The sequence below is a fragment of the Malaya genurostris genome, chromosome 3, assembly GCF_030247185.1.
Source record: "Malaya genurostris strain Urasoe2022 chromosome 3, Malgen_1.1, whole genome shotgun sequence".
Taxonomy (NCBI): Eukaryota; Metazoa; Arthropoda; class Insecta; order Diptera; family Culicidae; genus Malaya; species Malaya genurostris.
Window position 1 is genome coordinate 127,977,526 of NC_080572.1, and position 27,947 is coordinate 128,005,472.

A 27,947-nucleotide genomic window follows, 5' to 3' on the forward strand; every position below is an offset into this window, starting at 1 on the left:
ATATTGCTCTCGTGTGTCTTGTTTCGGGAACAGTTGCTCAGCAAATGGTAGGAAAAATGAACCACTCAACTTTTATATGGATGCTCTTGTATAGATGCAGACATCTCGTGTTCTGATTGGCTGGTGCTGTCATGAGTTAAATCAAACAGGGTTTTCAATAGTGTACTATTGAAAAACTTAAATGTTGTTGCAATACACGTTCAAGTTGAAAATTTTTGATTCAATTGGTAGTTACACACTAAGATTTAATTCCTTTGTTCGGTAATATTTTTGACGAGAAATTTCGGTAATCTATAGAAATGACCGATATTTCGGTACATGAGTTTTATTTTACAATAATTATGCAAATTTTCACTGGACGATCAGTTTTACGTAAATTTTCATTACAGAATTTTGTAAATATAAGGCAATTCATACGGTAAATCTGAATACTCACCGAGTACGGAAAAAACCACGGTATGGTAAAATTATCTTCCAATAACCGAACTTCTGTGAAAACTGATTGTATTGAAACTAACTGTCAAACAGTTATTTAAAATTTTCAGTAAGTGTCTTTTTATTAACCAAATTAAAAAAAGTATTGAAGAGTTCATCGAATGGATTGAGGTACAGGTGCTAAAGTATTTAAAACATTAGAATCAGTAAAAGCTTTTTGTTTACTTATAGGCAGAAAATAATTTTTTATTGCTTGTCCACTTACTGCCTACACAAATCGTTCGAGGGAAAAATGGACTCGACGGATTGTGCAAAGTTTCGGAGGGCGCTCATATTTTCGTGGAATAAAATCATAGACACACCAGATTGTAATTTTCTTCATTCGTTTGTGCGAATTTGTGTTGATTTTTAGAATCCGAAAATCCAGAATTTCAACCAAAAGAAAACAAACAATCAAAAAATTACCGAACAATCAGTTAGATCCATTTGCTTTACAGTTTACGGTAGTTGTTTGACAGTTCAGCAATTACCGAACGATTTTTAATTTAATTACCGAACTGATTACCGAACGTTCAGCTATTGAAAATTCGGTAAAAATTACCGAATTTCTGCGAAATTTTCTGAGTGTGTAGATTATATAAATCCTTCTACAGATCACTGAGCTATGAGCTTTCAAAATACAAGATGCTCGTTTATACCAAACATTTCAGAAAAGTTTCATTTTGAACTATTTGAGATTATGTCACACAACTGAAAATTTTATCATAAAATTGTGATCATATTTCCGATGGCATGTCGCAAGAATTATGTTGATTCATTAGATACAACAGGAGATATTCACGATCAAAAACTTATCACTCTCTCAGAGGGTAAATTTTGAAAAGGCGCCCCATAGAAAAGTGAGTCGTATTCACGACAAAACAACAATTTTTCAGACTGAGTTGCCAGTTACAAACATTTTTCAAGCGATTTCATTTTGACATTACGAGTTTCTATGATTGATGATTCCTTGTTTCAGAAACCTGATCTAGAAACGGCAATGAAAAACAGCGTATTCTTGCATTTTCTAAATTCACTTAGAATATTCCGATAAAGAAAACGCAATGAACTACAAGGAGCATTTTTTTCACTCAAATGCTTGAAAACTAAACGCTTACTTTTATGTATGAATAAATGCGAGAGAACTCATGGCCTGAGTAAATTTTACTCAAATCCATTTTCACTTTTTGACATATTATTCCAGTTTATGAATTTGAGTAGTAACAACTCAAACCATGAGTTATGTTCATAGAGCGCGTAGACCCAGACAAATCCGGATAAATTTTTGAGTCAGAGACAGATTTTTGAAAAAATAACATGGCAACTCTGATAACAGATTTTATAAAAAATCTCCTGACATCCTTGCTCACCAGAGATGCCAGGTCTGCAGATTTGTCTGTAAATTAGCAGATTTGGGGTATAGTGCAGACTTTTGAAATTCTCGCAGAGTTTTGCAGACTTTTGAAATTCTCGCAGACTTTCGCCTATATTTACAGACTTTTGAAATTTCCGCGACCTTCTTTTTTTTTTTGCTCGTCAAGTCAGTTTTGTGTGTCATACTTTATGTGCTGCCAGCAAGACATACTTGCTGACTGCAAATATTTTTTCAGATTTACAGACCCTGTCTGCAGATATTTGAAATTTTTACCTGGCATCTCTGTTGCTCACAGTTGTTTCCAGTAGACTCGTGGTTCAGATGAATAGTATGTCAGTGGCGGATATGAGGCTACGATCCTCGAGCCAAAAACAAGAAAATACAACAACAACAACAAGATGAATAGTATGTTGAGGAATTTTTTAAACCTCAAACTCTCAGGTATCAATTATGTAATAAGTCGACAGTTTCACGTTACGATTGTTTGCAATGAAATCCGCAAGCTTGCCCGATTACGTGTCGTGGATAACAGTGAAATCGGTAAGCTGGCGATGGCCGAAGGGAAACCACCTAAATGCATTCACGTGTATAACAAAAAAATGGTTGCAAAGGTGGGCGATAAAGTGCTGGTAGCAATCAAAGGAGAAAAGAAAAAGGCTATTCTTGTAGGATGTAAACAACGACAGCAACCGAAAATTCCTAAATTTGATAGTAATAACATTGTTCTGATTGACGATAACGGTACACCTCTCGGTACCAGGATACATGTACCGATTCCGACTATACTGAGAACGATTCTTAAACAAAAGACACAATCCAAAGGAGCAGACTACACCAAATTGCTAGGAATTGCCAGCAGATTCGTTTAATATACCACTAGATAAGAACACATATTGCAAATATAAAACATTTTATTAAACACGTCTCTTCTTTCTGTAATCGATTCCTTCAACCATAAGCGGATTCTCGTATTTATCGTCCTTATTTCGTTTTTTTGGCACATAACTCTTTTTTTCTCTATTCGTGATACCAATAACATGCTTCAGAGAATCTGGAATTATGTATTCTGGAATATCGCCTAAATGCTCCTGCATCTTGACTGTATGCAAAGTACGATCGTGTCTCAAAGCTTGAAGATCGTTTGGATTTTCATCAAAGAAACTCTTAAAGAAACGAATTAAGGTTTTTCATTTTCTCATTGAATTACCATTTTACCTTCAGTTTGTCCGAGTTGAACATTTCGGTCTTAATTTCCTTAATTCTTGCTTCTCGAATGGAAAATTTAGTGACCGCCCTCCAAGCATCTCTTGCTCGATAACGGAAGGGTTCAACCTCATCCATTTTGAACTGATAATTCCTAAAAATACAAAATTGTTTGAATTCAATTCTTCTTGCCGTCTTGAAGTTCTACTTAATAATAAATCCTTCAGAATTGTAAGTTGATTTTAAATGCTCTTCTACATGATCCATATGCTCTTTTTCACCTACATCAACGAAAGACAGTACGCTACCAGTGTTATTTCCTCGAGCAGTTCTTCCCGCACGATGTATATAAGAGGTTATGTCTTTCGGAAAATCAAAGTTGATCACATTCGATACAAACTGAAAATCGATTCCACGAGAAACACCAACTTCTGATACAGATTGTTTTTCTATTTGTTTGAGAATCTTCTTTTTCTGTCCCCTTTTCTGATGAACCATCGGATCCAGAACGTGTAATTCGTCAGAGGCAATAATAATATCATATAAACCCTGAAGCAACGAAAATTGTTAAATTTAATATAATTTTATATGGTTTTGTTATCATTACCTGATTGAATTGATTAACAGTGTGACACCTTATTTTAGTTGGTAATTGAGAGTTCAATATGCAGGACCGTATGTTGAATTGTTCCAAAAACAGTTTCAATCTGTAAAGAAGGTACTTTGAAATTGGTTACCTCAATGGGTGATATCGTTTTAACTAATTATTTTTATCAGAGAGAAGATTAGAGGTTCATCATTATTCGGCCAAAGAATTCTTTGCCGAATCAATAAACTTTCAAGTCATCATTAGAATACAATCTTATTCTCTAAATATTGTAACTACGCTTAAACTTACCTGTAGCACCGATCGATAGAATTGACGAAAATAATACTCTTTCCTTTGATAAGCTGCAACTTGAACAGAGTGTATAAAATCGCCGCCTTATCAATTTCTTCAGCCAGAATTTGAAAATGGGACAGCTGTGTTGCGGGAGCCATGTCTGGTTCTTCTAATTTCAAAATTACTGGATTGTGTAAAATTATCTTTTTCAAATCAAGTACGTCTTCCTCTAAAGTAGCAGAAGCAAGCACCGATTGGTGAACAGTGGGTAAAAAATTAAGAATTGCTTTTAAATCATGTTCAAATCCAAAAGAAAACATCAAATCCGCCTCATCAATTATTAACGTTCGCAAGCTTTGCTTCACGTTCATTATTCCATCTTGTAATTGACTAAGGAGTTTGGCAGGTGTCGAAATTACAATATCGGGACGATCTGCTAATAAGTGCTTTAAAGCTGCTCTTTCCACTCGGGTGGAGATATCAACGCATCTAAACAATCGACCGCACTTAATTGTCAGATCGTCAATGACCTTCGTAATCTGATGACAAAGATCCTTACTCGGTGCTAAAATGACCACTGTTGTTTGTTGCTCTTTTGCATCTTGTTTTTGGTCAAGTACTCTCTGAATGACAGGAATTGAAAAGGCTGCTGTTTTACCCGAACCAGTGCGGGCACGAACCAACACATCTTTTCCTTCTAATAATAAAGGAATAGCTTTCTCTTGAATCAATGTGGGAAATATCCACCCAAGCTTTGCAATTCCCTGTAAATAGGTGAATTAGCCAAAACAGAACATATCGTTTAATATTATTACCTTCAGAATTCGGTCATCTAACTCCATCTGATGAAAATTGAGAACGTTGTTTCGATTCGACTTTGCCATTGTTACAATTATATATTTATTGAACAATATACGAACAACATTCAGCGTTTTCAACGTGTCTATTCACAAGCAGCGTTGCCAGGTTGCAGTTCTTTCTGGCAAATGCCAGAATTTTTCGCTTCGCCAGACATTCTACACGCTCATTCAATATTACTCTGGAATGAGTAGTTTGAACTCACTTTTGCTTATTTAGTTCAAATGTCAAAAAGTGAGTAATATTGATTTAGAAGAATGAGTAACTTCGACTCAGTTTCTAAATTGACAACAAGTTTTACTCACAGAGCTTTGACAACGTTGTGTGAAAATTTACGTGCACTAAACTTTTCCCTTTGTCGGAGCGGAACTTCTCTCTTTGTCGGAGGTGGAACGGAGGAAGGCAGACGGATCCTTTCCAATGACCGATGAACAGGTAGCGGCTTCCTTCATTCGTTGGATAGAAGTAAGTCAGTATTCGTTTAAAGCAAAGAATTCCATATACGAATCCCTTATTCAATTCGCATGATATTGAGTAATATTTACTTACTCGAGCTAATTTTACCATTTGTAGCACTGAGTAAATGTTACTCAGAATTTGACAAATACCATATTTACTCAAAAGTGAGTAAACAAGCTTTACTCACTATAGAGTAGTTCCACTTTTAACGAAAATGAGTGAAATTGTACTCACTATAGAGTAACATTGAACAAGCGTGTTATACCATGTTCACATTACTAATTCTCGATGAACATTAGAAAAGGTCCCAAGTGCAAGTGACAGTTTCTCTTGGTTTACTTTCTCTTTCAATTATTACGGCAAATTCCAGTAATTTCCAACAAATTCTACAGTGCATATCGAAAGTTGATGGTTTTTGCTATAATCCTATGTGAAGTGTTAGATGGAAAGATTGCTGATTGGACCGTTATACTCGAAAGAGAAAGTAAACAAAGAGAAACTGTCATTTGCACTTAGGACCTTTTCACGTGTTTGTCTTCAATTGCTAATTAGCGCTGATACCCGGTGGATTTTGTCGACCCGCATCGGTCCGATCATCGGCCCGATTATCGGACCGATTGAGCACGATATGGGGCCGATCGTAGCGCTTCGATCGGCCCGCCATCGGACAATTCTGTACCATTTGCATCAACCGCGTCGACCTAAAAAAGTTTTATGTTTATATTATGTATCGCTATAGGAACAGAGCGAAGGAACATCAAACAAGGCATTTTCGAGCCGACGTCTCCCGGATAGGGTGTGAAATACATTCTTTTGTTTCGATCATAGAGGCTTTAACCTTAAGGTCATTCGCCTCTTAGGGCTAGAAAAACTCTAACCCTATGTTCGGAGTTGGAAATCCAACCCCGATATATCCCATCCCCTGAGAATCAGACATCCGCTCTCTGCTTTGGTATTTCTTCACACTTTTGTTCTACCGATACATTATGTAAGCTCGAAACGCAATCAAAAGCTTTCTTGCACGATGCGTCCGATGTTCGGATTTACTGGGTAGCACTTGATATACCCTATATAGATATATGCCCCGTTTACACTTCTGCTGGCTGCCAACATGCTGGTGCCAGTATACTGGCTCCAGCACGCTACCAGCATAATGTAAACGCTTGCCAGCTGCTGGTTGTTGTCAGCATGAAAATTTCTGAACGTTCTAAATTTCATGCTGGCAAGCAATGCTGGTGAAGAAATTCAATATGGCGACGGAATGAAAATATTGTGCTTTTCGTACGTATTTCATGTTTTTCTCAGCTAAAAGTATTCGTTCGCGAAAAGTGGATCGATATAAATGATGAGAATGTTGATTTAAGTACTCAAAGGATATATTTCATGGTTGTTTATAATTTTTACAAATTTTACCAGCAAGAAATTGCCAGCAATAGTGTAAACATTGCCAGCTGCTGGCTTGCCAGTACACTGGCTCCAGTATGCTGGCAACCAGCATAAGTGTAAACGCTACAATACCGAGATGATATGCACCTCACGTCAAAGTGTTCACATATGAATGAAATGATATTGTTTAACCGACGGCACGACCAGGCACTCCGAAGAAAAATCTGCATTAAAGCTGTTCGCTAACGATTCACCGCCAGTTACCACAAATCTAGCGACCCCTTGTAAATGATAAAAATAATCTTCTCGAGCAACACTGTTTAGGTTGCTATGGACAAGTTACCAAGGAACCCCAAAACAAATAAACATGTTTTGAAAGCGGTGGAATAGTTCTATTAGTGTTAAACTTTGTCCAAATTAACCAGGAATGCATTTAAATGAACTCGATTTTCGGAATTTTATCGAAACTATGGATGAAACCAACGAACGAGGACAATGATCTGCTTCCAGCGATTCATCCGTACACTTCAACTGCTAGCTTTTCTGGGCAGTAGGATTCGGTGTAATATGCCGGTGTCAAAATTGTTTTGTGTCGATTGATTGCGCAGCAGTGGAAACAGTATTTCACCTTGTTGGCCACTATTCGAGGATTACTAGTAGAATTCCACAAAGAAATCATTTTACCGTACGATATGCAGGTACCGCAGAGCACTAGCCTCGCTCAGCTCGTTGTCGGTCATTTCCATGTCTTCCTCGTTGGTTTGCGCTGAGTTGTTATCACACAACGGTTTCAAGTCAGCAGTGAGTTATGCATCCCAATGTCCCTAAGACCTGAATTTTGAACTTGGCTTTATATAAGACATAACTCATACTCTTCAATTTTTACATTACGCTCGAGGCAGGTAAATCCATTAAAATGTTCCGTAATATAATAACCGATCTGAAATTTATTTTGTTCACATTCATTTTGCCTTCGATATGAGTAACCATGGTTATGGTGACTGTTATTCAAAATCAATAAATATCTCAACTTGTGCTGCCAGTTTAAAAAAATTCACTAGCGTTTTCGATTTGACATTTCCAGTTACTGAGGGGTAGTTAAATTTACGATACAGTTTTGATAGACGAGTGGCAGGTCGTGTCGTCGGTTTAACAATCAAGTTGTCATTTTGAATGAACTCATTAGATGAAATATCAATAATATTACCTTTCTCTATTAAAATTAAATCAATAATTGAAGTCTTGCATTTAATGGTCTTCGAACGCCAGTATTCGTTGAAAAATTTGAAAGTATAATGATTGTTTATTAGCGGCCCTTACACGTGAATTATTTTTGTAATTTTTTAATGAGTACTAGGTAATGATGTATTTCAAATTTTATAGAAATCTCTTTATTACTGCACCATACACGTTCATTAAAATGATATTATTTTTTAGTAATGATATTTTTAATGACTCGTGTAAGGGCCGCTATTGTCACTTTCAAAGTGACGTTCATGAATGAGTGCGTTCAATGCCATTGTCCGTGTTGCTAGTTGCGATTTTTGACAACTCGATATGATATCCTATACACGATATCCCGGATATCATGCCAAAGTTGTGATACGCGTTGACATCAACTTGTATGGGATATTAAGTGATATCGCATATGATATCATCAGATATCAAGTATATCCGTATAGTACTTGATATCAGCGCTAATGTGAACTACTAACGCTACTATAAGGCCGAAGGCAGAGTGGGCGCGAGAAACTATGCCGAACTGGTGACTGACATTAGCAAACCTAGAGCGGGAATGATATTAGCAGCAAATCGAAGCAGCCCTGTCAGAGTACAAGCGAGAAATCTTCTCAGGTAACGGTACCCCCTGTCATCTGAGCTCCAGTAGTCATCTCATAGACAAAAACGTGCCTATCCACCTAGGAGTGAGATGATACCTTTTTATCTTTTTTTATAAATATAAAAAATAGGTATAGAATTCGTTCAAACTTTAGAAAAATTTTCCGAAGTTAGATACCAATCGATTCAGCTCGACGAACTGAGCAAATGTCCGTGTGTGTATGTGTGTGTGTGTGTCTGTATGTGTGTTGTCAACTAAGAGTTCGAGATCTCAGAGATGGCTGGACCGATTTTGATCAAAATGGTCGCAAATGAAAGGTCTCCCCGTCACCCAGAACGCTATTGAATGATTTTAAGATCGGATGTTTACTTTTTGAGTTATACGAAGTTTTATGTCAAAATTTTCAGTTTTTTGACAGTATCTGTCACAATTGACCTTGAAAACAGAATATATTTTCAGACTCAGATTCCGCACGGTAATACCTATCCAACAAGCCATATGTAGTTTGTTAAAATCCGTCCATTTTTAACGGAGATATCGAAATTTTTGTGTAAGCGACTTTTCCCCTATTCCAGCAGTAGAAGTTTTGAGCGCTGTCTGGCAAAGAAATACTTGGAAGCAACATAAAACACGATTTTTTATACTGTCACATACATTTGTTTCTAAGTACTCAAAAGATTGTGTACAGCATAATATTTTACCTCGGACCGATTTTAACACGGATCGTTTTTGGCAACATAATTGTTCGAATAAGACATAAATAAACTAGATGATGGCAGCATGTTCGAGTTGATAACAATTCCATAATTATATTGATTTAAACTACTTACAGCAATAAATGCTGGAAGAACATAACACCCATATACCATTCGAATCAGTTCGTCGAGATCAGTAAATGCGTGTGTGACAAATAATTTCACTAAATTTTCTCGGAGATGACTCAACCGTTTTCTACAAACTCAGATTTATATGAAAAGTCGTAATATACGTTTGGTTCCGACCGCTGGTTCCGGAGCTACAGGAGGACGTATGAAACGAAATTAAAATTGTGTAACTTATTTTTCTCGTAAATGGCTGAACCGTTTTAAGATTCAAATGAAGTCTATGAATTATCTAAGATTCAAATGAAAAGTTTTTAGATTCTACAAGACATCTTGCTTTTCAGTCAGATCCAACTTCCGGTTTCGGGGATACAGGGTGATTAGTATAAAAATGTCTATTTCACATAAATTAATCAGGTTTATTGGGTTTGCAGATTTGGATAGTCGATAACCAAATAAACTTATTTCATTTTTGGTTGTATTCAGCTATACAGCTACTCAGGTGAATTTGTCTGACTTCGGCTACACCGAATTTCGAATTCCGGTTCTAGTATCGAATCATTTCTCAAAGCTCAATCGTTTTCTCAAAAAAAGCCAAATTGAATTTCAAACACAAAAATTCAAATTAAAATAAATCCAATTTTATCCAATTCTGACTTCCGATTCTGGAATTGTAGGAGGATAAATTTTTGAAATTCTAAACGATATAGAAGATGACAATCCCGATAAGCTTTAAAGTTGGACTCAAAAATATTGCAATTTATTCGTCATATGGCTCGGTTTGGATACCGGCTCTGAAAGTACATTAAATTACCGTAAACTCTAAAGTGTAAATTACTTCGACATATCATGGAATGTTTAAATTGCACTTAAAACGACGGACATTAGAAAAATGTCATGATGCGAATGATAAAAAAATTTATCATCTCACTGCTAGGTGGATTAATCACGTTTTTTTTTAATCAATCCGCATGTGTTTTTTGCATGAATATATTCGGTGCTTCTAGTTTTCAAGAAATTATTTTAATGACCGTCGTTCTAGATGACAGTTTGAAATTTCAATCACTCATTAACCTTCAATTTCGGAACTGCAAGTCGAATCAATAAGAAAAATTGCATAAAACTGAACGTGAGACAATCGATTAAGCATTCCATGAGATGTCGAAGTTAGTTCCACTTCAGAGTTCTTGGTGATTATTTGCGGTACTTCCGGAACCGGTATTAAGGGACCAGCGTAACCCAAAACGGTTCGTATGGACTTAATTCATGACGAATAAATTGGAATAGTTTTGAGCCCAACTTTAAAGATTTTTTGGTATCGTCATCGATCGTCGTTAAATGAAAAAAAAAATTTTATCCACCTAGTGGTGTAATGATGCCTTTCCCATATTACTTATATTTTCAAAAATATCACCAGAAGATTTCGTGAAGGAATTGTTTTTTCAATCTTGAATAAAATAAGAAACTAACATAAACTTTTCAAATTGCAAACAGTTATGTCAAGTTAATAAGATTTTTTTTTATTTTGCATAGTCGCACTAAATGATTAAACACTCTTTACCTTATAGTTCTGGAATCGGAAATCGGTTCGTTTAGTAAGTAACTAATATAGCCTACAAATTGAATCATTTTTAAGCCAAATCTAGAAGAATTTTACTCTTCGTCGCTTTAATTGACGGTGCGAAATTCAATAGCAACCTATGTGACTACGAGATTTTTTAATTCACGAGTGACATTATTTGACACATACTCACACACAGACACATACATTGTTCAGCTCAATGAACTGTGTCGAATGATATAGAACACTTAGCCATTTATACTAGTCAATTTTTCAAGTGATTGTATAAACTTTCTATATGAGAAAGGCAATAAGTGTACTTTTATAGAAAAGCATCGTTATCACGATTTTGTAATAACACTAACAAGTATGTACAAATTAAATAAAAGATTTAGAATTTACATTTTTTTCACCTAAAAAATATAAATTTAAACGTGGCAAATTGAATAGAAATTGAACAAAGCACGCTGCGAACGAAGCAAAGCCGCATGTACCGTCGCGTACTAGATTTTCATCGTCATATTGAATGACAATTTGAATGCCCTATAATTTCGGAACTGGAAGTCGGATCTGGATGAAATTCCAAAGTATTTTTAAAGATAATGTGAGCTTCAATTTGTATCATTATTCGTGAAAATCGGTTTAACCGTCGCTGAGAAATCGAAGTGAGCTCCATTTTCGAAGATTTTCTTTACTATTATCGGTGCTTTCGGAAGTGGAAACCGGGGACTGGTAGTCCCAAAGTAACAAGATCTGCCAACGAGATGAATTTAGTAGCAAGTTTAATAAAAATGTGCTCCTCGTTTCGCCATCGCTTGTGAAAAAATACTCTTGAAATTGAAACTTTTCACTAATCGCATTGTAATACCGGAACCGGAAGTGTGCCCACCTGCCCTTGGTTGAGCTGTCCCATTTCCTTTGCCACTCGCGTAGGTCGTTCCTGTCCCTCCGCATATCGTAGCACTCTGCGTCCTCCTTGATGAACAGTCCAATAGGCATCATGTACGCCAACTCGCAGGCTGTGTCTCCAGATACCGTACGGTACGCACTGATCACGCGAAGACACATCAGTCTGTGCATGATCTTCAGCAATTTTGTGTTGCGTTCCACCCGGAGTGCCGACGCCATACCGGGATGCCGTACCTAAGGATTGAAACTGCCACTCCTGCCAGTAACCTGCGTTTGCTAGAACGCACCGGTGAGCTATTGGCCATCATTCGCGAGAGCGTCGTAATCGCTATTCAAAGGAGAGAGTCAGCGAAGGAGAGAGTCAGCTGTCGAAGGAGAGAGTCAGCGATATCCGTCCAACAAGCACTATTGAACGCATTTTTGACGTCTAGCCATACTACCTCGCAGTAGCGAATTCCACGCCACTTGGGTTGAATAGCGACCTCCGCGGTGGCTACCACCGATTTTATTTTTAACCTGCCTTTGCGGAACCCGTATTGTTCGTTAGACAGTCCACCCGTCTCCTCTATGAACGGGGTTAGCCTGTTCAGGATGATTCTCTCCTGGAGGTTCCCTATGGTGTCAATCAGGCAGATTGGTCTATATGCCGACGGGTCCCCAGGAGGTTTCCCAGGTTTCGGTAACAGTACCGATCTCTGCCTTTCCCAAATGTCCGAGAACGTGCGCTCGTCCAGACATCTCTGCATGACCTCTCTGAACATGTACGGTTTGGAGACTGACAACAACTCTTCGTTCGTCACTCTGCTAACATCGTTTGCTGGTAGCGGCGTTGACGGCCACGGGGACGTCTCGTGGAGCGGGAAGAGGACTCCTATGATCTCCTTCAGGGGGTGCTAGTGTCCCTCTCGTTTTGGCCATAACCATCCTGTAGGCATCACCCCATGAGTCACACTGACACAGATTATCAAAGGAGGCTTTTTTGCTTACGCAAATAGCCTTGTTCAGAGCAAGCTTGGGCGCTTTGAACGCTTCGTTTCTTACAGCTCTTGCATACTTCTGCTGGTCTTTGCATACTTCTCCTGGCCCTTAAGCAGGTCGCTCGAAGGTCTGCAGCTCGCTCGTTCCACCAGTAGACCGGTCGTCTGTTGCCGTGCCTTCCACGCCCGGACAGCAACGCCCGGACAGCAACTGCGTCGCACGCCCGGACAGCAACCAACTCTTCCCCATCTAAGTTCGCTGTGTGGTTCTCCAGTGCGAGAGCTGCACTCAACGTTTCACGGTCGATGTCGGCAACCTTCCATGCGCGGGTTCCGGGACAGCGATGCCAGATCGTGCGCGCTGAATTTCCGTATTCCATCTAGTATCGGGGTGGTGGTAAAGAGAAGAAAATCAGTATAAATCCGTATAACTTATTTTACATTGATTGTATGTTTTTTATATCAATTATTGTGTACTTTGTGTAAGGACGATTTTTGATATTTTTATTATTTAACACAAAAAATGTAATTTAATTAACAGTAAATTATCTCGTTCTTTATTGCACTCATTGAAGTGCCTCGAAAAAGTTTGACACTGTTTTCAGTTTTAATTATATAATTAATAACAGGTCGGCTGAAAAGTTCGTATCGTTTAATAGAAACACACATTTTTTTGCCAAAATTCGTTTTTATTATTCAACATAATTGCCATCAGAGGCGATACAGCGATTATAGCGATCTTCCAACTTTTCGATACCATTTTTGTAGTACGATTTGTCCTTTGCCGCAAAATAGGCCTCAGTTTCAGCGACTACCTCTTCATTGCTTTTAATTTTTTTACCACCGAGCATTCTCTTGAGGTCTGAGAACAGGAAAAAGTCACTGGGGGCCAAATCTGGAGAATACGGTGGATGAGGGAGCAATTCGAAGCCCAATTCGTTCAATTTCAGCATGGTTTTTATCGACTTGTGACACGGTGCATTGTCTTGATGAAACAAGACTTTTTTCTTATTCAAATGAGGCCATTTTTTTGAAATTTCGTCCTTCAAACGCTCTAATAACGCTATATAATAGTCACTGTTGATGGTTTTTCTCTTTTCAAGGTAGTCGATGAAAAATATACCATGCGAATCCGAAAATACAGACGCCATAACCTTACCGGCCGATTGTTGAGTCTTTCCACGCTTTGGGTTCGGTTCATCGCGTGCAGTCCACTCAGCTGACTGTCGATTGAACTCCGGAGTGAAGTGATGGAGCCATGTTTCGTCCATTGTTATATATCGACGAAAAAAATCGGTTTTATTTCGATATAACAGCTCCAAACACTGCTCAGAATCATCAATTCGTTGTTGTTTTTGATCGATTGTGAGCTCACGCGGCACCCATTTTGCACAAAGCTTTCTCATATCCAAATATTCGTGTCAGCTATCTCGATCAACTTCACTTTACGGTCATTGAAAATCATTTTGTGGATTTTTTTCACGTTTTCATCGGTAACAGCCTCTTTTGGACGTCCACTGCGTTCATCGTCTTCGGTGCTCATATGACCAGTACGAAATTTTGCAAACCACTTACGAATCGTTGCTTCGCCCGGTGCAGAGTCTGGATAACACTCATCAAGCAATTTTTTGGTATCGGCGGCACTTTTTGTCGTGAATACGACTTACTTTACTATGCGGCGCCTTTTCAAAATTAGCCATATGGAAGAATGGGCAGAACTTAATCGCGAATATCTCGGCTTGTATTAATGGTAGCAACATAATTCTTTCACCATTTCATCAAAAATATGATCAGGAATTCAGGATAATATTTTGAACAGTGTGCGATAACCACAAACAAGTCAAAAATTAAGTTTTCTTAAAATTTGAAAACAACGCGGAAAACTCTTTACTTTTGCTTGGGTTTTTCGCGCAAGGACGACGATTTTGAGGTAGTCAGGCATATATCTTCAACTGAATGCGTATAAAAGGGGAACCGTGGTCGAAAATCGATCATTTCTTTTCGTGCGTTCGATGGAAGCAGACGCCGTGGGAGTGGAATCATCAACCAGCAGCAGCAGCGGGAGTTAAACTTTCAACCAGCAGCGAGAGATAATGCACCTTCTGCGTGGTTAAAAGCCTCAAACGCTCAGGTCGCATCTCTCATTCGCTTGCTGGCCATCGAGGCGAGAGGACCTTAACCAGCAGCAGCAGCGAGAGTTAATCAGCAGCGACGGAGAATGCACCTTCTGCGTGGTTAAAAGCCTCAAACGCTCAGGTTGCATCTCTCATTCGCTTGCTGGCCATCGAGGCGAGAACCAGCAGCGACTGAAACTGGATTCTGAGTCTGTTATTGGATCTAAATGAGTCTGTCTGTTATTGGATCTAAATGACACGGTCTTGAACTCAGGGTCCAGTTCTCTATTCCAGACTTCTATTCGGTTCTTCTTAAAACCATAATAATACTCCTAAAGAATTATGCGGAATTTACTTTACTGTACCTCTATCCAACCCATTTTTGTCGTGAATACGGCTTACTTTACTAAGGGGTGCCTTTTCAAAATTTACCCTCTGAGAGAGTGATAAGTTTTTGATCGTGAATATCTATTGTTGTATCTAATGAATCAACATAATTCTTGCGACATACCGACATGGAAATATGATCACAATTTTATGATAAAATTTTCAGTTTTGTGACATAGTCTCAAATAATTCAAAATTAAACTTTTCTGAAATGTTTGGTATAAACGAGTATCAAAAAGGATAATTCATAAGGCGCGTTTGCCTTTCTCGTATTTTTAAAGCTCATAGCTCAGTGATCTGTGAAAGGATTTATATAATCTAACTACCAATAGAAAAGAAATTTTTCAATTTAAACGTGTATAGCAAAAGCATTGAAGTATTTCAATAGTACACTATTGAAAAACCTGTCTCATTTGCTCCATGTCAACACCATGTCAGAACGCGTTCTAAGGAAGAGAACAAAATATCTGCTGCTGTACAACAAATCGTCCGGGAAAAATGTTCCGAAAAGTGGTGAATATCGCAGTGAGTTCCTCAATTTGGTCCTTGTGAATGCTAGAAACGAATCCCTACAGCATATTGATAGTTTCTTTCAATAAATTATGCAAATCCGAAATGAAATAATCGACAATAAAATTCTGTATGCTGCTATTTTTATAGCCGGGCGGTCCCATTAGTGAGAAAGCTACAAACGAAATCACATAAAAGGAAATCTCTTAACAAAAATTCAATCAGTTTGGATTCAATCGCCACTGCGAGCAGATGTGTTTTGTGTCGTCTGCACGCTTTCGACAAGAGCGATTACGTCACAGCTGCCAGTCATTAGCATTGGGAAAAAAACAACGGTGGAGAGCATTGCACAATATCAGCCGTTCTAATGGCTCTAAAATTTTTCTAAAGAACTATTAGGATTTGTTGTTCGCAAATCGTAGGGAAATATCCTCAGTTTACTGCAAATCAAGAACAGTTTGCTTAGATTTGTGCACTTTTCGCTGTGTGAAATTCACAGTAATCGAGATCTAGTGAAGCTTTCTTTATTTTTGCGAAAAATGTGAAAAAGGGGAATGCGTGCATAATTCATACAATTGATATTCGGAAGTGTTAAGGAACATGTCAGTTGTTTTCGTATTCACGACATCCAGTTATGTCTCTGACATTACCCACCCGCCTTTTTTCATCAAAAAGTAGTATTTCATCAACACACGAAATTCCTTTTTTTCCATTTTTTTCACAATAACAAAAGTAGCTTCACTCAAAATGCAATATCTCACAAACTAATAATCAGACAGCTGTCAAATTTATACACGTATCTTTTGAAGGTTGGTACTAACTGAAAATGGTATGGATTTAATTCTAGTGGCGCTCTCTCATAGAAAAGATACGAACTTTTCAGCCGATCTGTTATATAGAATCTGCAAGAATCTGTCGAGAGGAAAGAGCAACTGATGGCAAATAAGACGCACGAGTGTATTGATTGTGCAGAATGCACAAAGTTTGTACATGTACATGAAATTTTAGGTGCGTTCTGAAAGTTCAACAGTTCAACTGGCGCAGGTTTTCAATGATTTAAACCAGTGAAATTTGTCGGCCGGATTCGGCCCGATTGATCACATTTCTCTGACATCATATGATAAAGCAAGGAAAACCTTCTGTAATATTACTTATGTTGGTAAAAATGTCCAACTTTCTTAAAAATCTGTATTTTTCAGTATTTTTTGCCAAATCCGTATAAAATTCAATAAATTTTACCAATGTACTTGAAAATCTGTAGAATACTGAAAAATCCGTATATCTGGTAACCCTGTTCCGGGAGCATTTCCCGTACTGCTGTACCTCGCTAGGCTACCTATCATGTAGCGTATGGCTAGGTGGTCGCTATGGGTATAACCATCTTCAACTCTCCAGTTTAAGTCTTCGGCCAGGCCGGGACTGCAGAAAGTCACGTCGATAAACGACTCAACTCCGTTCCGCTGGAAAGTACTTTTGCACAGTACCACATCTCTAGCTTGACGAGGGCCTCTAGCAGCGTCTGCCCTCTCTGGTTAGTGTGGCGGCTACCCCACACCGTTTCCCATGCGTTGAAATCTCCTGCTATCACGACTGTTTTTTTACCCACTAAGTCTACGGTCACCCTATAGACCAGTTGGGCGAGCTGGTCTGTTGACGTAGCAGCTGCAATGTTATACGCCATTTATCTTCGCAATGCCTACTCCCTCGGCTTGCGTTGTCACCACTTCATGAATTGGATAATGACCCGTGGTCCAGATGGCCGCTGACCCGGATCTGTCCGCAACCCAGTTCCCATTGTCGGCGGAGATGTGATATGATGATAACGGCATCTGTGCTCCATTCTACAACCGACTGATGCAGCAATTGCTGCGTAGCTGCACAGTGGTTGAGGTTTAGCTGCATTACGTTTAGGCCGTCTTATTTCCTCCGCCGAAGGGGCAGACGGGGCCGCCCATGGCGTGGTTTTAAGCCTTCTTCTTGCAGGAGCAGATGACCCACGTGGTGTTTTGTTGCAAATAAACGCCTTGTAGCCTTCGCCACCGTAACGCTTACATAGGTTACTTCTGTATGGACCTTTGCAGACTTGTGGTCAGATTCGAAGCACCTGAAGCACATATCCACCATCGGCGGTGTGTGTGTGTGTGTGTGTGTGTGTGTGTGTGTGTGTGTGTGTATGTTTCAAATAATCTCACTAGGTTTTCTCGGAGATGGCTGAACCTATTTTGACAAACTTAGATTCAAATGAAAAGTCTCATGGTCCCATACGAAATTCCTAAATTTCATCCGGATCCGACTTCCCGTTCCGGAATTATAGGGTAAAGTGTGTTAAATATTGTACACCTTCACTTAAACCGGCGAAACAAAAAACGCAAAAAAATCTAAACTGGTCTCAAAACTACACAAATCGATAGCCATTATCAGTAGTCAACTGAACAAACCGATTCTGGTTATCCTGGTTGCTGGTCTCCGGTTCCGGAAGCACCGGAAATAGTAGTCAAATATTCCAAAAAAGATCTAACTCACTGTTCTCAGTTATGATTTGACCTATTTCCACAAACTTAGATTCAAATGAAAGGTCTCATGGTCCCATACGGAATTTCATCCGGATCCAACTTCCGGTTCCGGAGTTTTAGAGTAAAGTGTGTTAAATATTGTACACTATCACTTAAATTGGCGAAACAAAAACTGCAAAAAATGTTGTAAACTGGTCTCAAAACCGTTATTCCTAATCGCTGCATATCTTCGGATACAAAAAAAATTAATTAGTCGTTTAGAGTACGATGGCAAAATTGTATAAAATCATCAAAATTTGAATAAAAACTAGTAGAGTTTGTACGTCATGTTGGTTGGTGGCCGTACGAACCGTACAGGTTTTTCTAAATATATTTCATGTTTCTATGTGGATTAAGAAATCAAGTACGCCCCATTGTTATATTCTCGAGAAAAAAACGCCGACGATAGTTGTGGGAGATACAATACAGATGCTTTAAAACAAGAAACTATTAAATTCATGGATTTCATGAGCAACTTGGATAGGAAATCTGCTCCTTCACAAGTTCCTACGCTTGGAGGCATATATATTGATATCGCATGGAAAAGTCAGCGATTCCAAAGCAACTAAAATGTTAGTTGTTTTTCTCAATTTGATCGGTTAAAATTTGGTACAACTAAACGATTGTTGTTTTAACTAAACTGTCATCACTAATTTAACAGGGTCTGAGTGTTTAGTAATGCATGAAAGTAGAAACTGTCTGAGTTGTTTCAACCAATTATTCAGTAATTGTAACTTAAGATGCATATATCAGTCACTATTTTTTACTGCTAGTCCCTTCGGGGGTAGCTAATCGTTCACGATTTAAACTACGAAATGTTGCTCAAGTAGTTGCTTAAATCTTTAACACTAAACTAACATATAATGTAGATTATAATTCCGAAGAAGGAATTAATCAGAAAAATGTTCACAGGCCATTAAGAGTTATTTTTAATCTACTTGCAGGATAGCTCGCTCGTCCATAAACGCTCATTAAACCGGTTGTTTTCTATGGCCACGAGACTTGGACTATGTTGGACTATGCAACGCGCCCTTAGCGTTTTCTAAAGAATCAATACCATCTATGGCGGTATGCAGATGGAAGACGGAACGTGGAGACGGCGTATAAATCGCGAATTGCAACAGCTGCTAGGAGAACCATCCATCGTACATATAGCTAAAATCGGACGTCTACGATGGGCTGGGCATGAAAATGGTTCTTGAATCCAATCCGACTGATACAAGAAGAAGAGGAGTGCAGTCGAATAAAAAAAAAGAAAAAAGAAAAAGGAGGGAAATAAACAAGACACGTACGGTGAGATAATGACGCAATTTCGCCTGGACAATTTTGACAGCAGCCATAATGCAGCCAGCCTTCTGACGGTTGCCAGAATTCCTCACAAGCGGGCATGAATGGTTATGACAAAGAGGGATGTCAGGTTTACAGATTAATCTAGGTTTCACAGATTTTGAATTTTCTGCACAGATTTTTAAAATGACACAGATTTCTGAAAATGATCACAGATTTTCACAGATTCTTGAATAAATCACAGATTTTCACAGATTTTGGAAATCGAGCAGAGTTTAGCACCAATAAGTACAGAGCGGTTGAGGAAAAAGGTACAGAGCCTGTTGGTAGTGAGCCCTTTTTTGTTTTTGCTCACCAAATTGATTTTGAACTGCTATTGGGGTACGGAAAACGGTCACAGATTTTCACTGACAGGTTTTGGGTTTGATCACAGATTTTTGAAAAAATGACCTGGCATCCCTGATTGACAAAATCAACAGATATGTTTGTTAAATCAATAACATTTTAGTTGAAACAACCAAGGCGTGAAACAACAATTGCAATATTGTAATTTTGTTATCTGCGGGTTCTGCGTGCATGCTTGTTAGGAACAATGTAATATTTAATTCTGTGTCAGAATGGTTGATGCAACCAGTAGTGTAGAAGGGGAATGCTTGTAAAATTCACACAATCGATCAACTAACTGATATTCAAAAGTGTGAATGAAGCATGCCAATTTTATTTGTATTCACGACATACCGTTATATCTCTGATATATATCGCCTTTTTTGAAAGTGATTTTCGTCTACAATAAAATTATTTTATCAACTTTTTGCCTTTCTCTATAGAAAGGTATTAGATTTGTTGGAAAAACCGACTTTTGGACGAAGTCTCGGAGACACATAGTGTTATATACCATTCGACTCAGTTAGACGAGATCGGAAAATTTCTGTGTGTATGTGTGTATGTGTGTATGTGTGCACTTTTCGAAGATATTTATACGTGCTCAATTTTCTCAGAGATGGCTGAACCGACTTTAACAAACTTATGCTCGTTTGAAAGCTACTGTCGGGCCATTGATCAAGTTCAAAGATCAAATGGCGGTGACTTTTGGTTCCGGAGATAGTGACGTAACCGACAAAACGCGTTGTATTTTTACGCGCTCAATTTTCTCAGAGATGGATGAACCGACTTTAACAAACTTATGCTCGTTTGAAAGCTAATATCGGACCATTGATCAAGTTCGAAGACCAAATGGCTGTGACCTTTGGTTCCGGAGATATAATGGTATACGTGACATAACCGACAAAACATGTTGTTTCTTACCGCTCTAATGTATATAAGGGTGCCAATATTTTTGGGATCACCTCTAATTTCGTAAAGCGCTATTGTTCAGAAGTTTAAGCATCTCGAAAAAAGTCCTCATGCTAAATTTGAGCTAAGTCGAACATAGGTAAGGGGTCGATCTTGAAAAAGCACCAATTTTTTTTTTATGTCAAGAATCTTAAAATTGCATGAAACGTCGAGATTTAGTGTAATCTGAAAAAAATTTTTTTTGAAAAGATCGACATTCTGGGACTTGATTTTAAAGTCCTCAGAAAGTCGAAATTTTCAAAAAATTTTTTTTTCGAGGTGACACTAAATCTCGACGTTTCATGCAATTCTAAGACTTTTGGCATCAAAAATTGTTTTTCGATTTCGAAAATTTCATGCCCCCCCCTCCCTATTTTTCAAGATATATGAAAATTCTACTAAGTGGACTAAGAAGGGTATTAGAATTGCTGGAAAAACCGACTTTCGAACGGAGCCTCGCAGACCACCACACACACCACCTAACAGCTATAGGCCTGGGGTGTCCTTTGTTGTATCAAGCATACGTCTCCACATAACTCGGTCCGTGGCTGCTCGTCGCCAGCCACTCAAGGCACGGATGCTTCTGAGATCACCCTCCACTTGATCGATCCACCTTGCTCGCTGCGCTCCTCTTCTTCTTGTACCAGTCGGATTAGATTCAAGAACCATTTTCACTGGGCTGTCGTCCGACATCCTTATGACATGCCCAGCCCATCGTAGAGGTCCGATTTTAGCTGTCCGTACGACAGGTGATTCTTCTAGCAGCTGTTGCAATTCGTGATTCATACGCCGCCTCCACGTTCCGTCTTCCATCTGCACTCCGCCATAGATGGTCCTCTGTACCTTTCTTTCGAAAACACTGAGGGCGCGTTGGTCCTCTGTCAGCATAGTCCAGGTCTCGTGGCCATAGAGAACAACCGGTCTAATGAGCGTTTTGTAGATGGTCAGTTTCGTGCGGTTGTGTACTTTTCTCGATCGGAGGGGTTTTCTGAGTCCAAAGTACGCACGATTCCCTGCCAAAATACGTCTATGAATTTCTCTGCTGGTGTCATTATCGACGGTCACCAGTGAGCCCAAATACACGAACTCGTCAACCACCTCGATATCGTCACCGTCTATCAATATTCGTGGTGGGAGGCGTAGTGTTTCTTCTCCAGAGCCTCTTTCTCTCATGTATTTTGTTTTCGACGCATTTATGGCCAGTCCGATACGCCTAGCTTCAGCTTTCAGTCCGATATAGGTTTCCATCATCTTCTCAAGGTTACGTGTCACAATATCAATATCGTCAGCGAAGCCAAAAAGTTGTACGGACTTTCGGAAGATCGTGCCACTCGTGTCGATCCTCGCTCTTCGGATCACACCTTCCAGGGCAATATTGAACAAGATACAAGAAAGTTCATCACCTTGACGTAGCCCTCTCCGAGATTCGAAGGGACTCGAGAGCGTCCCAGATACTCGGACGTAGCACATCACTCTATCCATCGTTGCTTTGACCAATCGCGTCAGTTTATCCGGGAAACCGTATTCGTGCATTATCTGCCATAACTGTTCTCGATCGATTGTGTCGTATGCCGCTTTGAAGTCAATGAATAGGTGATGCGTGGGTACGTTGTGTTCATGTCACTTCTGGAGTACTTGTCTTATCGCGAATATGTGATCCGTAGTGGCGCGGGCTCCAGTAAATTCCGCTTGGTACGGCCCTACGAATTCCTTAGCTATTGGTAATAGACGACGGCAAAGGATTTGGGAGAGTACCTTGTAGGCGGCGTTCAGCAATGTGATTGCGCGGTAATTACAACAGTCTAGCTTATCACCCTTTTTATAGACGGGACGTACCACCCCATCCATCCATTCCTGCGGTAGAATCTCCTCCTCCCAAATCCTAGAAATCATCCAGTGCAGCGCTCTAGCCAGTGCCTCTCCTCCATGTTTGAGCAGCTTGCCTGGCAACTGGTCATTGCCCGCGGCTTTGTTGTTCCTCAGCTTGCCGATCTCCTCATTTATCTCCGACAGATCAGGGGCTGGGAATCTGACGTCGGCTGAGCGTGCACCCAGATTGATTCCTGTACCGTTCTCTGTATCTTGGGTTTCGCCATTCAGATACTCGTCATAGTACTGCTTCCACCTGTCGATCACCTCACGTTCGTTCGTGAGAAGGTTACCGCTGATATCTCTGCACATTTCGGCCTGTGGCGTGTAGCCTCTACGTGAGCGGTTCACCTTCTCATAGAACTTCCGTGTGTCATTTGCGTGGTACAGCTGTTCCTTCGCTTCGCGATCATGGTCTTCCTGGTGGCGCTTTTTCCTCCAAAAAGCCGTGTTCTGTCTGTTCCGCGCCTGTCTGTATCGTTCCTCGTTCGCTCTTTTGCGGTGTTGCAGCATCCTCGCCCTTGCTGCATTCTTCTCTTCGACCAACTGCTGGCATTCGCCGTCAAACCAGTCATTTCCTCGATTCGATAACCTCGTATCTAGAACAGTTGCAGCAGTGCTACTCACGGCGGACCTTATGTTCCTCCAGCCGTCTTCAAGAGTCGCCGCGCCAAGCTGCTCTTCCGTTGGTAGCACTAACTCCAGTTGTTGCGCGTATTCCTCTGCAGTACGAATGCTACGTAGCTGCTCGAGGTTGAGTCCCGGCGTTCCTGTGCGACGAGTATTGGGCACCGTCGATAGTTTTGAGCGCGTACAAACCGCGACAAGGTAGTGGTCAGAATCAATATTGGCACTGCGGTAGGTGTGGACATTGATGACGTCGGAGAAGAATCGTCCGTCGATGAGAACGTGTTCGATTTGATTTTCCGTATGTTGATCAGGTGATCTCCAGGTGGCTTTGTGGATATCTTTGCGGGAGAAGAAGGTGCTTCGAACTACCATTCCACGGGAGGCTGCAAAATTTACGCATCGTTGACCGTTGTCGTTTGTTACCGCGTGCAGGCTCTCCAGCCCGATCACGGGTCTGTACATTGCCTCCCGGCCTACCTGAGCATTCATGTCGCCGATGACGAGTTTTACATCCCGCCGTGGACAGCTGTCGTAGGTTTGTTCCAGCTGTGCGTAGAATGCTTCCTTCTCGTCGTCGGGTCTCGTCTCATGTGGGCAGTGCACGTTGATGATGCTGTAATTAAAGAAACGGCCCTTGATCTTCAATACGCACATTCTATCACTGATTGGCTGCCACCCAATCACGCGCTGGCATATCTTGCCCAACACTACAAATCCCGTTCCTAGAACGGTGGTTGTGCCGCAGCTCTGGTAGAAGGTAGCTCGATGCCCACTTTTCCCCACCTTCTGTCCCGTCCAACAAAGTTCCTGCAGTGCTACGACATCGAAGCCGCGGATTTAAAGCTCATCATGCAGCATTCGGTCGTATCCTGGGAAGCCAAGCGATTTGCAGTTCCATGTACCAAGCTTCAAATCGTAGTCCTTATTTCGTTGCGTAGGTCTTTGCTGATTATTCCGAGTCGTATTTATATCCTGATTATTCGTAACAAGTGTTTTCCGGGCGGCTTGTTAGGCCTGCACCAACCTCCTGTCTCGCCGGACGACCATCGTTTCAGCACTGTTTAGAGTCCCACACTGACACAAGGACAGTAATCAGCCGCTCCTAACATTGAGAACAGACGCTGTTTCGAGCCGCCCCAACATGGGGAACAGACGCTCGGGTAGGCTCGCTCTCTGTAAAGAGAAGGCAAGCTCCTCCTTTCCTGTCAGCATACGACCAAGGTCCCACCGGGGTTGGTTACCCGATCTTTCCTATGGTTGCACGTACCCCAGCCGGCACCGCGGGGAGGTAGGGATAGGAGTTACTGGACAAGAGGCTAAGAACCACATTGGGGCCTGAATTGCGTATTGTCCAGTCGTTTACCAACCAGCCTCGGAGACCCATAGTGTTATATACCATTCGACTCAGTTCGACGAGATCGAAAAATGTATGAGTGTGTGTATATATATAAGGGTGCCAAAATTTTGGGATCACCTCTATTTTCGTAAATCTCTAGTGCTCAAAAGTTTAAGTACTTCGAAAAAAAGCCTTCATTCAAAATTTGAGCTAAATCGGACATGCGTAAGGGGTGCGCCCGGTGGTATAGGTTTGACAATTTTCGATCTTGAAAAGGCACCGTAGGGGGGAGTACATGAAATTTCCAAAATAGGAAATTTTTTTTGATGTCGAAAGTCTCAAAACTGCATGAAACGTCGAGATTTAGTATCATCTCAAAAAAAAATCCGTTATATTCAAATGTGATTCAGCTTTCCGCCAACGTTCGGAATGATAATACTGTAGATGGCTTTTAAGATTTGTTGTGTTTCTATTTAAGGGAATTTCTGCGTAACACCCTTTTATTTGGCATTGAACAACACAAAAGTTTTTTCTTTAATTTTTTATGAAAAAAATCCTACACGACTAATCGCTTTCCTCGCATTTGATTGGATCTGTTACAAAAAAATGTTCAACATAAAAACACCCAAAAACAATTAATTAACTTGCACCTACTTTTCATTGATTTCTGTATTATTAGAAACGTCGTCGAATTCTTAAATCAGAAGCCGACTGCTAGAAGCACAAATAACTGAAATGGTTCAGTTATTTGTGCTTTTCTTACACACGACTAGCCGCTCTGCAGCGAAGAAGAATCTACAAAAAAACCCGAGCAGAGTGTGAGATCAAATAGAAAACTCATTTTGATGTTGTCCCGAGCAGAGTGTGAGATCAAATAGAAAACTCATTTTGATGTTGTGATGTTCGCATTTATCGATTACTCAATTTGCTGTTGTTTTGGTCGTTTTAAGTGGCAAAACATCAAAATCGAAAGCAAAAAGATATTCCGATGATAGCAAAAAGAAAATTATTTTTGCTAACAGCAAAAGCAAACTGAAATCTAAATAAGATATAGATTTTTTCTTGTTGATAGCAAAACTAGTTTTCAATTTGAAGTTATTATCAAACAACGAAAACAAACCTGGAATGCATAATCAGTTATTGATTTGCTTTAAAAAGACATTACTGAAAACAAACAAGTCGCGAGCATAAGCTAAAAATAGATCGGGCAAAAGACCCGGGATAGTATACCTTTAGGCGATATTACTTGCAACAATAAAAAAGCGTCAAAAAGCACAACACCTCCACAGAGAGAGACTTGGGTTTCGAACCTAGGTGATTTGGATTTCGAACTCTCTGCGGATGCTATGGACTGTGACGTTAAGCTGTAAGTAGATGGAGAATTTTCGATTATATGACAAGCAGTATTGATTCACGAAGCTGTATACAGGTAGTTTTAGCCGATGTACACTCGTTTCGTCGCATCCGTCCCGCAGCCATCGTGAATGGCAGATCGGCTATTTGATAGGTATGAAAATGTGGTCTTTGTCTTTCTCGTGTCCAGAAGCTGTAGCATGTGAACATCATAATATCAAATTGAGTTATTTATTTGATCTCACACTACTCGAGTATGTAATCACTTTGAAATACGAATTTCTAGGCTCAGAAGAGCGAGCGCTTTAGAGTGAAGTCTTTTACAGCAAAGGCTTACTGGAGACGTGAATTAGGAATCTGACAATAAGCAATCCCAGATCATATGTTATTTCGATTCCAAAAATAATATCTTGCTTATTTCGACTAATTGGGACAATGAACGAGTATCTCACTTCTGCCTACAGACAGCATCACACTGATTTAGCAAGTTTTTAATTCTTGTGTAGACTTAAATTCGGGATCATTCGATGAAGATTAATTTCGGAGCGAACATTAAGCAATTCATTTACTTGCTTCAGATAAAATGGATTAAACATAGATAACTCATGGAAATCTGATTATTTAGAGAATAGGGTTTTCAAACTAATTTTCTAAGTTTTTCAAATATTAATGCAAATGTACTATATGGACTATATTTGACTATAATATGATCTAGATCAGAACCTGAAATCTTCAAAGCTTTTTTTGCTAATGAAAGTTGTGCGGGATATCAAGGTCTACAATATGAAAAATATGTTAGTTAGGAATTTATTCGCCAAGCGCTCCTACAGCGCTCGAAAGTTTCTGATAGAAGACATATTACGCTATATCTCGGAAACGTGATGATTTATAACGTCGTTGATTAGAGTTAATAAAATTCTTTCATTTGGTGGCGCTAAAATGCAATCAAATATTCAAACTTTTTAGAGATGGTCCTTGGGATATTTTTAAATGGTTGGGTCAAAAAGAATGGATGGGGGGGCGTTCGTGCGGTCATGAAAAAATTCATATAACTTAACGAGAATCGACACGATTTGAAGTTCATAGAAACATTTTGCATACCTTAGAATTGACGAGGGGTAGATGTAGCAAGTGCCTTCAAAACGGGGGGTGTAATGTTAGTAACAGCATAACTCCAAAACTACTGAACGGATTGCCACCAAACTTGGCACAGATACTTCTTGCTCTTCAGAGATGGTCATAAAAGGGAGAGAGCGTAGCAAGTGTACTTTACCGGGGGATGATGGAGGGGGGTAACAAGAAATCGATAGTTTTTTAAGACCATAGAAACATTTTGCATATCTTAGATATGCTTATATGGGGGGTGAATGCAGCAAGTGCCTTTGAAAAGGGGGGTGTAATGTTTTTAATGTTATAACTCCGAAACTACTGAATGGATTGCTATCAAATTTATATGGGAAAGGAGGCCTAGCTAGGGTCTTCAACAGGAGATCAAACTCAAACATGCAAAGAATAAATTGTATATATGATCAAACATAACTCCAAAACGACTAAATAGATTATTAACTTTCTTGGCACAAGTAGTTCTTGCTATTCATAGGTTCTTATAAGAGATATTTTAATGAGGAGGGGGGTGGGAGAGTTGGTGGTTGCAGTATGTGTTTGCTAACAGGGGGAATTTGAGGCAAAATGTTTCGAGTTTTACGAAATCGAAATTTCTCGACAGGCACAGATATTTATTACAACTAATAGATGATCGTAAGGATATTTATACGCGTGAAAAGATAACAAGTGTCAATTGAAGAAGATCTCAGCTCAATTGTTTGTAAAT

General features: G+C 39.6%; 2 protein-coding genes across 2 annotated transcripts; one reads left to right on the plus strand and one right to left on the minus strand.

Annotated features, from left to right (window-relative positions):
* Positions 1-2,016: 2,016 nt before the first annotated feature.
* Positions 2,017-2,770, plus strand: LOC131436809 (large ribosomal subunit protein uL14m). The gene has a single exon (XM_058605732.1). The coding sequence runs from the start codon at positions 2,248-2,250 to the stop codon at positions 2,716-2,718; it is 471 nt and encodes a 156-aa protein (XP_058461715.1). The 5' UTR covers positions 2,017-2,247; the 3' UTR covers positions 2,719-2,770.
* Positions 2,743-4,908, minus strand: LOC131436808 (probable ATP-dependent RNA helicase DDX56). The gene is made up of 6 exons (XM_058605731.1): positions 4,751-4,908; positions 3,951-4,699; positions 3,660-3,759; positions 3,261-3,601; positions 3,065-3,206; positions 2,743-3,012 (listed from the first exon to the last, which is right to left on the minus strand). The coding sequence occupies exons 1-6, from the start codon at positions 4,817-4,819 to the stop codon at positions 2,764-2,766; spliced, it is 1,650 nt and encodes a 549-aa protein (XP_058461714.1). The 5' UTR covers positions 4,820-4,908; the 3' UTR covers positions 2,743-2,763.
* Positions 4,909-27,947: the final 23,039 nt, after the last annotated feature.